The 13048-nt window shown below is 40.1% G+C and overlaps 1 protein-coding gene across 1 annotated transcript in view; it reads left to right on the top strand.

The window, feature by feature from the left end:
- The window catches only part of ngfra (nerve growth factor receptor a (TNFR superfamily, member 16)), a 29711-nt gene extending 17278 nt beyond the window's left edge, over window positions 1–12433 (top strand). Inside the window, exons 4-6 of the mRNA XM_035655407.1 lie at window positions 802–1042; window positions 2637–2857; window positions 8622–12433. Of these exons, the coding sequence (XP_035511300.1) occupies window positions 802–1042; window positions 2637–2857; window positions 8622–8674 (515 nt within the window). The 3' untranslated portion in view covers window positions 8675–12433. The remainder of the gene's footprint in view (window positions 1–801; window positions 1043–2636; window positions 2858–8621) is intronic.
- The last annotated feature ends 615 nt before the right edge of the window (window positions 12434–13048 follow it).

The following is a 13048-nucleotide window of genomic DNA, read 5'->3' as shown; positions in this document are numbered from 1 at the left end:
ATTATTTACAGTGCTTTTCCAAACAGAAGCATAATGTGACAGGGCTGTAGGGGACATCTGAATAATAAACAGTGTTTTCAGGACAAGTCATGCCCATCAGAGTGGACATGGTGCTGCTGCAAGATGGGGAACCACAGCAGATCATTAATGGAGCTTACAAAGAAAGAGGAAATAGGACAATTTATGAAAATGACTCTTCCTTCAAGGGTTTGCTATGATAGAAACCAGACCCACCCAGTAGCACAGAGCCTTCCTGCCTCTCTGGCCTCAGCAAAGGCTACACTCAAAGTGATGACCTCCCTAAAGCCCCAGACTTTGTTCTACATAGATCCATATGGCCTTAATGTCATGCAATGTGCAGAGATCACAAGGACGGGGACGTGGTGAGAAGAGACCTGGCGTGCAGGGCCCAGGCCTGGTGTATGGTGGGCTGGTTGGTGACAGATATTTGCCCCCCCTAGTTGAGAAACATTCCTTTTCTTTCTGCACACAGCAACTCAGCCAGAACCCATCTGTCTAGCAGAAACAGCTGCCGCATGTGTGCATCAGACATCTGGTTGGGGACTTGGTGACTACACCCCAGCAAACAAGCTCTCAGAGATAAGATATAAAAGTGTCTAGTCATGATTTTAGCAAAATGGCTCTGTTGATGGCAATGTTGATCTGTTGGTCCACAACCATGTTAATATATTATTTACAACTGGCATTTGGTAAATATATTCATGTTTTTTCTCTTAGTTGTATATAAGTTTGTTTCGTTTCTCACACATGCTCCTTTCTCTCCATTTTCCTCCTGTACAGATCCTCTCCTCCCAACATATTTTACTCCCACCTCCGATATGGGTCTGTCTCCACCCTCCATCACCAATTACTTGCTCCCTGACGCCTCCGACAGCCTGTTGCCAGGAGGAGAGACGACCACATCCAGTGCTGGATCTCCTCGCTTCCTCGGACACGGTCTCAACGAAAACCTCATTCCTATCTACTGCTCCATCCTTGCCGCCGTGGTGGTCGGCCTGGTCGCATACATTGTTTTTAAGAGGTCAGTTAGTAGAAAAGAATGAGATAAAAAGCTGCTTTGTGGTTAAATACATTAGCACAACCTCTGTCACACTATAATCTATGACAAAGTAGGTGAACAGTGATGGAGATGGACGTCTGGTGTTGGAGACAGTGGCAGATGTTGCCCCGGGCTAAAAAATGGCAGTAGGTGGCTGGTGAAATATTCAGGCCTGCTATAGTTAAAGAGGTTTTGACCCAGTTCAAGAGAATCACTCAAATGTACCACGATGAGCTTTTGCTAAAAAAAAAAGAGGTCACAACACTTAATGCATTACAGAGGTCACACAAAAACAAACACATAAGTGAGGACACACAACGACACATGCAAGCACTCATAGAGACAGATTCAAGCCCGCACTAAAACACATTTGAAGCAAGTAAACAAGCTCATTAGAGGCATTGATTGTATGAAAAGTGCAGACCAGGGGAAATTCAAGTGCCAGATTTATCAGCAGAGTCACGCACACATCTGGCTAGTACTCCCCGTGTACTTATCTTCATGCAGAAATCGACTGCAAATTATGTGAATACCTTTAACGCACAATATTTTATAAGTAAACACTTAACTGTTAACTGTACTGTACCACTCACTACCTCATGAATATTTTAATCACAAACTCTTGAGTGATTCATCTTCTAAACAAGTTTTTCCATGCTTTCCAAATGGTTTATGAGCATCTTATTATAGTTTCTATTCTATTCTTAGGCACATAGTTATAATAATTTACTATTGATATTCATGCAGCTACTAAAACAGTGGGTCCGTTATTTAAGATACTAGTGTAACCACCTACTAACCAGTACTTGCTACATTAGCTCCATGAGTTGGTTGAAAACACTATCTCCACCTAGACTTTATAATGCTCACACATTATAAAAAATCTTGTGAAATATAAATACTTAATATGCTCTCAATGGCTAAACACATGACATTGTGTGCTGATCGGATGAGGATATTCTGCATTTTACAGGCAAAAGGCGAAACGTAAAAGAGAAGAGAAAAAACCATTGTTCTTGTATTGCAGTATAAAGCCAGTTAGTCCTAGCATGATATCAGAGGCCTGTTTGTCTTGTTAGCTAACATACTTGTTTGCATTTTCAAACAGCATGTACTAATACTAATACTAATGTCAAGATTAAATTCTTTTTTTTTTTAAAGTTTTTTTTTGGCCTTTTGTTGGCTTTTATTGATAGACAGCTGTAGAGAGACAGGAACGGTGGGTGGAGAGAGGGAGGGGATGACACGCAGCAAAGGGCCGCAGGTCGGAATCGAACCCGGGCCGCTGCAGCAACTCCGTATAAGGGTTGCCAGCTCTACCAACTGAGCCAACCGGGCACCCAAGATAAAAGGCTTTTAAGATAAACACAAACTGTTAACTGATGTGTTGAACAATGAATATCAATATTATATTCCATTTCTGCTAATAGATCATCCTAAATTTTACACACCTTTAAAATGCTGGCAGTTATTGCTTTATACTGTTGTGAAATTCATCTATCTAAAACTCCCCTAACATATCACATAACTGTATAATATTGAGTGGATCTTTCTTTGACATGCCACTTCTCCACAGGTGGAATAGCTGCAAACAGAACAAGCAGGCAGCTAATAACCGTGCGGCTACAAACAACCAGATGGTGACGCCGGAGGGAGAGAAGCTGCACAGCGACAGTGGCATCTCAGTGGACAGTCAGAGTCTGCAGGAACAGCAGCAGCAGCAGCAGCAGCAGCAGCAGCAGGCCCAGGCTGAAGTCCAGGCTCAGCCATCACACTCTCACACACAGGAACAGATAGGTAGGCCTAAAACTCACTCTCCCTAGTCACAAACAGAAGTATGTGATCATTTTCATGATGGTACCAAGGCGGTTATTTGGGCTCCAATATTGTTGTAGTGTATTGTGGTTGTACGGTTGTATTGCGTTAGCTTTGTTTTCAAAATTCTGCAGATTTCAATCAGATTGGAAAACATCAGTTTTGTCTGATGCAATGCATTTGCCATATTTTGATATACACTCAGTGGCCACTTTGTAGGAGCACCTGTACAGCCTATAATACCTATAATACAATCTAATACAACTGTTCTGACATAATAACTATAATGTCACAGACTGTTATAGAGGTTGTAATTAAATTATATGCTTTAGCATGGAGCTAATTGTTAGTAATGGTGTTGTACTGCATTACATTATATACAGAGTTGTTTCTAATATTCTGTCCCCCTCATTCATGTATGTGTGAAGGGCAAAAACAATAACCTTTGACGTACTAATTGAGTAAAAACTGATCATTATTAACCTTGTATATATAGATGTTATGGCAGGGTTGTTGTATTGAATTACATTAGATTGTACAGGTGTACCTAATGAAAAGGTCACTGAGTGTGTATTGATAAAGGAAAATGCTAAAATCAATATTGTGATATGGATTTCAGTCATATTGCCCAGTCCAAGCATCAATTGACCCTGAGGTGTGTCAACATATTTACATCTAATATGTACAATAATAATAATCATACAGCACTCATCCAAGACTGAATACATTCCTATCTCACACCGTGGTATTCTAGCTGCCAGAGAAAGTCATTGTTGATTACATCAAGGTATTCTGCTTAGATCTTTAACATGTGTAGGGGTTTTCTGGCATTGTGCAAGCCTTTCCCTCAGAGCAAACACACATTTCTGGGGAATGAGATCAAAAACAATATATCATCCAGGAGCAGGACACCTAGCTGCCAAGAGCACATAGGTGAAGCCAAGTCTTATATGCACTCATGATGTATTTGACTCCAGGAATGTATGTGAACGCATAATGAACATTCAACAGATTTAGCTTGAATGCTTGTGTATTATATTTTTGCTTCCTAATCACAAATGTTTAGATATATGATCAAAATGAGGCTAAAATATCCAGTGCTGACAGACGTTTGACACAGACATAATATGGTATAAGAATTGTAATGTGTAAGGAAAGTATGTAACTGCATATGTTTGATCTATATTTGCCTTTACTACCCTTACTACTCCTCTATATCTATATTGGTCTGGCTTTAACTTGTGAAGTATTTTGGGTGTATGTCTGTAGGACATATTTTGCCACGCAGACTTGCAAGCCAGACAAAATCTAAAAGGTTTCATGAGATTAACTCAGTAGATCATGTCTGGCTTGGAGGGATAAAACCAACATTATGCACTTTACTGATCTATTATAAAGCAATTTACCATGCGCTTAATTTACTTCTTTCAGTGCAGTGCATTGAGAGAGAGAGAGAAACAATGTTTTGTTTTATTGTTTTTTACAGTTAATTGCTTCATGAAGATGGATTAAGAAAACTAAAAAAATATATATTATGCACAATTTCCCTCATCAGGACAATTCCTCATTCCCTCATCAGACTTTTTTTTCAAAATGTTTTTATTATCAGAAAATCCCATGAAAACACCACAATCAACAATGTGTTCAGAACTGGTCACAAATATATAGTTTATTTTTTAAAAAGGTTAGCTATTTACATAAAACAGGAGAGTACTGTAGTTTTTAGCAAACACTCAAATCGGAGCAGATAATGCATTTGTTGGGGGACTATTTTCAGCCGCAGATTAATATACAGTTGTTGCTCTAATGAGTTTTTATGGCAGCAGGACAGCGCATGTGGGATTGATTGTTTTTAGACAACAATGAAGGTCTATAGCACAGAGGAATAAGCGATATCAGGTTTTGGTAATTTTATAGGATTTGTAGACAATTAGAAACATTAAAAACATCACTAGCATTCTCCTTTATACTGTAGCAACTTCAACAAAAAGTAAAGAAATTGAATTACAGACATATTAGCATCCCTTTAAATGTGCTGTCTGCTCTCTCCATCCAATTATATATCCTTTAAATCTTTTAGTAATCAACGTATGTGATGCAACACTGGGGACCAACACAGAAAAATGAGGTGCATAGTTGGGAATCTGTGCAGAGTGGCTGCAAAAAGAGGATAACCTTTAAACAGCTTGAAGAATAAAAGCAAGTGCTGCGGGAAAGAGATGTGACCTCTGTAGAGCAGTCTGCCTTCCCTCAATACTCAAATAGCACTTACATTAAAGAGATGAAACCTGCATTCTGACTAGATCTATACTCATAAACCAGAGAGGCTTTTTACCTGAAGAAGAAGTCTCAAGTTCAGTCATGATCTTGTTATTCCTTCAGTCATTCATGCTTCGCTCCCTGACTTTCTCGCTAAGAACCTCATATGTTTCCTTCTTATTCTTATTGTGAATTATAGTAAAGTAAAAAAAATGGTTATACAGCGATAATAATGTGCTAACAAGCCAAACAGCTGATAAATCCTTCCTCAAACAATCCCCACCACTGTGTCTTCTCTGGGATACCCATTACATTCTAATGAGGCTTGGGAAAAGCTTATTTTGTTTTTGTGTTTCGTTTGAGTCCCCCTTTCCATTCTTCCACTCAACAAATGCAAAGTCTGCTGCATGTCAAAGAAAAGAAGGAATTTCTTTGGGAGGAACAGCTCGGGATTGGTTCATTGAGAAGATGACTGCCCTGTTAACCCTTTTCGCGTATTTAACTGATTGGCTCATTAGCAGGTGTTATGAGATGGGATCCAGGCCTGGTCTCACTGCCTTTCAAAATCTGATCCAGCATCAGCGTTTAGCACCTGCTAATTGGCATTAGCACCGTCTGCGGGCGCGGAAGCCATTAAAAAGGCAGCAAATGCTCTCGTGCTGGGGGTCGTTGTTTCTTCCACAACCAAGTGGGTGTGTTAAAATACACAAGAGGGTGAGAATATGCACAATAAATCCACGATAATCGCAGGGGGTTTCCTTTCTCCAACGAACCATAATTTACTGCCAGCTAAAATAATGGGAACACCTCCAGCTGAAACAAGTCAAATAAGCCTTTTAAAAAGCAAAATAGAGCAATGAAAATGTCTTTTGTTTTCAGTGACAACATTCAGAAAGGGTATACCCTGCATGGGTCACTGCTGAGGGGTGAAAGCTCCTATATGAAGGGTGCTCGGCCTCATTTCTGTCTACTCATCTCCATTAAAAAGAACCGTCTATCTGTGCAGCACCCCACCCTGCCCCCCACAATCTCTTCTGCTGCCTGCTTCCCCCCTCTGAATTGTGCATATTGAATGTGTTTAAAATTTAAACAAGCCCTCTAAGCCCTCACATCACCCATCCGTGCATCCTTGTCCTGTGTTTGACCTCCCAGTCTACACAAAATGGAGTCAAGGCAAATGTCAGTCAGAAAAAAACAATTAAAATTCGTACAGCAGCATGCGTACAGTCCTGAATATAAGTAACACAGATTGATATTTATCAGAATAGAGTAAAATATTTAGTTCTTTATCTGAAAACCTCATTGAGAACCCTGAGGTAGGTCCTTATTACAACACTACAATCAGCAACTGTCAAGGGGTTGCAGTTTAGTTTGCTGAATGTTTGTGATTCTAGAGAGACCCCGACGGACCTTCTGCAACAGTACATTCTTTAGTGTGTAACATTATCCAGCGGCAAGTTACAATAATAATATTGTAGCTTAAATGCATAGCGAAATTACTAATGCAAATGCAAATTCAATAAGAGGATGGATGACTCATAATTTGGTGTCATTCTCTCACATTAGAGAGTCATGATAAAACTTCTCAGGGTGGAAATATTCCCACCATTGTTGGATGACAACAACATTGCTCATAGACAGTGTCAGTTTACCTTGTTCATTTACACCCAGTACACCAAAGATTCATAATATGACTTAACAGTTGCAGGAAAAAGTTCCATTTCAGCTCGACTCAGTACGGCTGATGGCATCACCTGCTTTCAACAGCCAGTCAGCTCGAAGTAAAGTCAGCTGGTCAAAATGGTTTTAGACAGTGGAAAGAGAGGATCACTTTGTTTGAGGGATAGCTTTAAATCACCTTCAATTTTATACTCAAATAAAGCCCCTTTGGATATACTTTTGAAGCACCCATAGACAGCTCCAAATTCTTGACACTCTTCACTCAGAAACTCTGCTTGTAGTGTGCTTCATCAGGGTTGAGTGGGTGTGATTTGATCAGATTTGACTGTCATCAGAGTTAAATGTTGTTTAATGACAATTGGTGCAGGAAAGTATGTGAAATCACTGTCAGACAGATAGCTAGATAGACCTTTTTGTGTCTGTGCCCAGGGGCCTGTTGACTCATAATTTGTCCATGGAATTTGGGGTTTAAACGGAAAAGTAATAAAATAAGTTCTGCACTTCCTGCAGGGAGTGATAAGTAAAAATATGAGAAACAAGTAATATATTTTTCAAATTAGTAAAACAATCCCAATGTCCCAATTTTCCCCAGGAGTTCTTGTGATTACCATGAAGCCATCTCAAATTCAATCCCAATCAGCAAACTTGAAAGCTTTATTGAGGCTAAGGGTCTAATCAGGATTGCCTGAATGCGCTGATTAAAAAAGAAAGAAAAAGAAGTCGGTAAGAAAGGTTTGCTGTAATTCGATTTACATTTCGGAACAGCGAAAGACAGCTTACATTCATTCTTGGAATGAGGTCAATAAAGCATTAAACAGCCATGTAGCCATTATTATCAACGTTTCAAAAGGAGATGCAATGCCAGTTCAGAAACAGCTGAAGTGGAAGTACAGGTGGAAGCCACTGTGTATATGCCTGGGTTACAGATGGCGTTGCACTGGCCAGCATCTCTGCTCTTTGTCACTGATGCTGCCTGTAGAGTGTTTGTTTAAACAGGAAGGAAGAGAGTGGAGAGCTATGGACTGTGGCTGTTCCTGGACAGAATCAATTTGGATAGAAACAGCGAGCAGAGAGGCAGAGTATGGCAATTCAAGTGTATTTTCAAACAGTAAAGTATGTGGAAATGTTTTTAGGAATGGAAAAGGAATGAAAACAGAGGGAGGGTATGACGTTATAAGTGAACAAAAGAATCCCCCTCTTCTGAAGCTTTAAAATAAACCCTCTTGTACTACACTTCCCTGGCACAAGGATGCATTTATAAAGACGAGAATACACCCACCGGACTCGGGGGTCCTCTCAGGAACGCCTCTGCATTCCCGAGGCGTTTCCATGGCTTCCCTCAATTGACCACAGGTTAAGAGGTTTGTGGGAAAAGAGAGCATTTGTCTCCCATCCTCATCCGGCTAATGACTCCAGTTTAACAGGTTCGAATGAGTGAGTGACACCACAGGGCCCCCTGCAGGGAAAAGTGTGATTATCATGGGCTTTGGACATGAGTTTTTCCATGCTGAAGGACTTAAAGAATGTATTTATGTTTTCTGGTGGATTGAAAGTTATTTGTGGGCTAAATGAAACGTTCGCCTATTAATCAGAAACTAATCAAAGTGCCCTCAAATGACTTCCCTCTCACTAAATAAAGACCTGCTCAGTGGGAAACACAAAAAGACTGTGTTAGTACAAGTGAGAATATTCATAATTGAGAATTGTGAATAAGAAAAAATTAACCACAGCTGATTTAAATATCACCACAAATCACCTGTGTCATCTTCCAGAGCCTGATATATTTCTTTTCACTATCTCTCTGCAGTGGTGAGGGTGGATGGCGGTCCCCAGCCTGACACGCCTCCCCCTGAAGTCTGAGGAAGAGGAGGAGGAAGAAGAGGAGGCGTCATAGCTGAAGGCTGGGAGAGTAGAGTGGGGACTTGAACTGAGGACCAAGCAGGGGGGCCACATGGGAATGTAAAACTGACTCAGATTTATATGTGAAGTGGCCACAGAGCAAAGACTTGACTTGTATGGACCTCCCAGCACCTTTGGGCCACAGTTTGACTCTTCATCCCCGCATATAGAGTCCAACTCTATCAGTGTGCCTGGACACGACCTCTACGGCAATATCAACCACTATCTGTACCAATGTCACTGCAGATACATAATCATAGATATATGCCAGTGCATCTCATATTAACTGACTATTCCAGTATCTAATATTGACATAATTCTCATTAACTGCCAACTTAGTATCCTCTGCCCCTTTCTAAGCTTTCCATTTTCCCTCTAATTCCACAATCACTAGCCATTAAACGTATGTGCCTGAAAGGTAAATAGGCAGCGAGGTTCTCCATTATCTCCGCTTTCTTTTTCCTCGCGCATCAAAGAGACCTTTCTACTCTCACATCTTCCTCTGTGGCGTCCCACTCTCTGTAATCCTTTGTCTCTCTCCGTAGGATTCACTCTATTAGACCCCCGCCGTTATCAGCGATACAAAAAGCAGCTGGGGAGCCGTGAGTCACTCCCAACTTCATCTGAAGTTTCTTGTTCTTTTATCATTATTCACAGAAACATTTCATGGCATGTTCTCTTATAAAATGTGCGTCATTGTTTGAGACTAGATGCACCGACTGATGCAAGTGACTCATATTTGGGAAGAAAGGTCAATTGCTGTGTAGCCCGCCCGGTAATCAACTATTTTTCTTCCTGTACTCTGCAGTCTCCATCCCCTCGCTCACATAGACCCCTTCACTGCGCCTCCAGGGATTGTGTTTCAGTAATTTCATGCTTATAATGTAACACATCAAAATGTTTGTCTCCTGTTTGTGGTGCATTACTTTCATTTTGTGGCTTGAGTTACATGGCTGATTCAGCAGGGTGCCTTCACGGTCCTTTATGGAGCCTGGATGTGCAACATGAGAGAAACATCTTTAGACTGTGGAGCTCTGCTGACTCACTGTGATGAGTTGACATGTCTTAGGGGAAGCAAAGCCTTCTGATGAGCAAAAAAGGAGCTGTGGCGTCATCAGTGACCCAGTATACTGAGCTGCTCATTAAACAGATGCTTAAATGAATTTTGTACAGAACAAATTTGTGGAAAGGAATCCCATCTGTCATTCTTTACACTTACTGAGTGGAAAATTGGGATACCCCTCAGAGGCAAGGTTTTTTCACTATCCTCAGCTGACTGACACCGCCAGCCTTCACACACTCTCACAGTCTTGCATGCAGCTCTGTCTGTGTGATAGAGCCTGATGAACAGGGTTGAGGCGCTTATGTACAAGCGGTGGCGCTCACGTCAACGTTGGGCCCATTAGAGAGAAGTCCTGACAGGCAGGTAGTAATTACCTCAGGGTTTCAGCTTCATTTACCCTCTACTCCACTTGGCTCAGCCACTTCTCATCGGGATTAATGCTGCGGACAACAGAGGGGCGACATGGCTTTCTTTGAATCCTCAACATGACATTACAGACCCCTTATCCAAGTCCGAGGCCACTGACATTTACTATATCGCCATGGTGATATAAAAGCACTTAGCAGCAAGGCTAGGTGGCACCTCTTTATCACACAGGACCACTTTTGTGTTGGTCCCCTGCTGCTTGCAGTAACTGTAAAGGCAGTCAACATAGATATCTTGAAAAAGAAGTATATCAGAGCTGAGCTTGACTGCACTGCTTTAGTATTCATTCCTACAGGGGCATGTACTTTCTCAGGGTCCCTCTTGTTGTGGTATGACTAAAAATTATCATGAGATCTGTAGAGCATTTCTGTAAACAATCTGTAGATGTATGATAGAGTAGGTAGGTAGACAGGTACAGATATAAAGCAGCTGTTCTGTTGAAAAATTAAAATGTAGAAAGATACGGGTTGATATGCATATTAACTAATTCCAACATGATTCAGACACTGGTGGATTTAAAAGAAATAGTTTGACATCTTGGGAAAATATGTTTATCACTTCTTGCAGAGACTTAGATGAGAAGATCAATACCACACTCATGTCTGTACAGTAGATATAATGCTACTGCCAGCAGCACGACACAACACATTGGGGTTTTTACAGGTTGGACTATAATCCCTGGACAAGTGGTATCAATCTTCTTGTGTAACTCCTGCAAATAAAGCCAAGAAGTGTAAAACCTATTACTTTACAGGAGAAATAAGATGTGTTTACTTATTAGCAGAGACTGTTGAGTTTAGTGCGCAATAGATAGATAAGAAATGTCAGGCAGAAAGTGAGTCATTATATCCTGTGTGATGCTGCATGGATCGGTCACATGGTCACCAACATCGCAAGACAATTAAACTTTCTGGTATCATCACTTGTGATTCATCCTGTATCATGGCAGCGTTATGAATGGAAACAAATAAAATGCTGCTGTATTTTTGCTCACAGCTCCTTAGTTGATGTGGGCATGTGATGTGGACATGTGACCACACACACAGAGCAACAGTGTATGATTCACTCCTCTATTGAGAGAGCCGGCATGAATCATCCTGATCCTAGCTGTGGCAGTGACATTAAAGCAGACGCTGCTACAGTATGAGTGACCAGAGTGTTGATTTAAAGGAAAAAAAAAAACATACTCCTCGACTCTGTCTCCCCCTGAGGCCCAATCAGCCCTCCAGCAGTGCACTCATCTACCCTGAACTAACTTATTCTCTTTCTCCCTAGCAGCTTGTGAAGTGAGACACACAATGTAAGAATGTACAACCCGAATATAACAGAAATATGCAAGACACATTCAAGGATAAGGTTTAAATTTCCCCTCATTCTGTTTGTCGTAAATTGTTTTTGTCTTTACATTTTCCTGTTGGTTTATATTATGAATAGTATTACACTTTTGAAATCAGTATTTTTTCTAACTGATATGTTATTTTGTAGCACTTATTAGATGTTATATGAATGCACTCAAAGAGTGTACCACAGTTCAAGTGCCTGTATACAGTGTCAGGTGTCTTTAAGTTCAGATCTTTGACTCTATTTTGTTTGCAGTTTTTCCACTTATTTTATGATTTTATGTGCATTTTTTTGATATTTTGAGAGCTAATGAAGGTTTTTAGTAAACAGAAGTCAGAGCTATCAATTAACCTTGGAGACTCAAGCAAACTGTATAAACCTGGCACTAAAATAGAGAGACTTACAGTACAAATAGGTTGCCAATGAACTTATACTGTATGTTAACATGCTATAAATACTGGCAACTAGTAGGGTCATGTAGCATTACAAAAACATATACATGTCACCTAAGACTTCTACTCTAAAACTCACATATGCTATTAGTTGATAGAAATCAGCTTTACTGTGCAGAGGTTTTGCATGTACAGTAAGTTTCATTGTGTATCTCCATTTCAGAGGCGACGGGACATGTAATATGCCGTAACATGAAATCTATAGGGGGGTTCACTGTGATATTATTACAAACTTGATACAGATAGATCAGGACCTGCTCCCGAAAATGCTGAATGTCACCTGTACTTACCTACTAATGTTAAATGCATTGTGTAAATGTGAATTTCTTAGAGTTGATACACGATACAAAAATACACTATAAAATGTAAAAAAAAATAAAAATAAAAATAAAAATGTGTGCAAATGAAATGAGCATCTATAATACAATAAACAGAGATGTCATTGCATTGTGTGTCCAGTTTGTCTTTGTAGCTAAACTCAGACTGGCTATGTTTACATTAACGGACATATCTTAAATCTCTAAATTCACTAATTAACACATTATATAATAATATAAGAGTAAAAGCAACTATTTGCTGTTTTACAGGCATCTTGTGACAGACTATTTCTTGGCCAGGACCAATGACTTCCTCGAGTCTCTGCTTGTTATCTGGCAACTTAAAGATGATAAAAAGATAATAAATAATCTGACATATAATCCCCCTCCCCCCGTGCAACCACATGTTGTTTTTACACACAGTGGTTTTTGTATGGATTAAACAAACAATAATTTTGGGGGCTGATTTTGTTTCCTTTGGGCAGAACCAGACTAGCTGATTCCAGTCTTTATGCTAAGCTAAGATAACAAGCAGCTAGCAGTAGCTTTATATCTACTAAACAGACATAAAAGTGGTATTGATCTTCTCATCAAACTCTTACCAAGAAGGCGAATAAAACATTTCTGAAAATGTCGAACTATTCCTTTAATTTAATACTGGATTTAGGATTAAAAAGCATGTTGACATTATGAAAGGGTTGGAGAAACCTCAGTGAGTTTGTACTCCGATATAGAA

The sequence above is a fragment of the Morone saxatilis genome, unplaced genomic scaffold (assembly GCF_004916995.1).
Source record: "Morone saxatilis isolate NCDOM2014 unplaced genomic scaffold, NCSU_SB_2.0 Contig14, whole genome shotgun sequence".
Lineage (NCBI taxonomy): Eukaryota > Metazoa > Chordata > Actinopteri > Moronidae > Morone > Morone saxatilis.
This window is presented reverse-complemented; position numbering and strand designations above follow the sequence as displayed.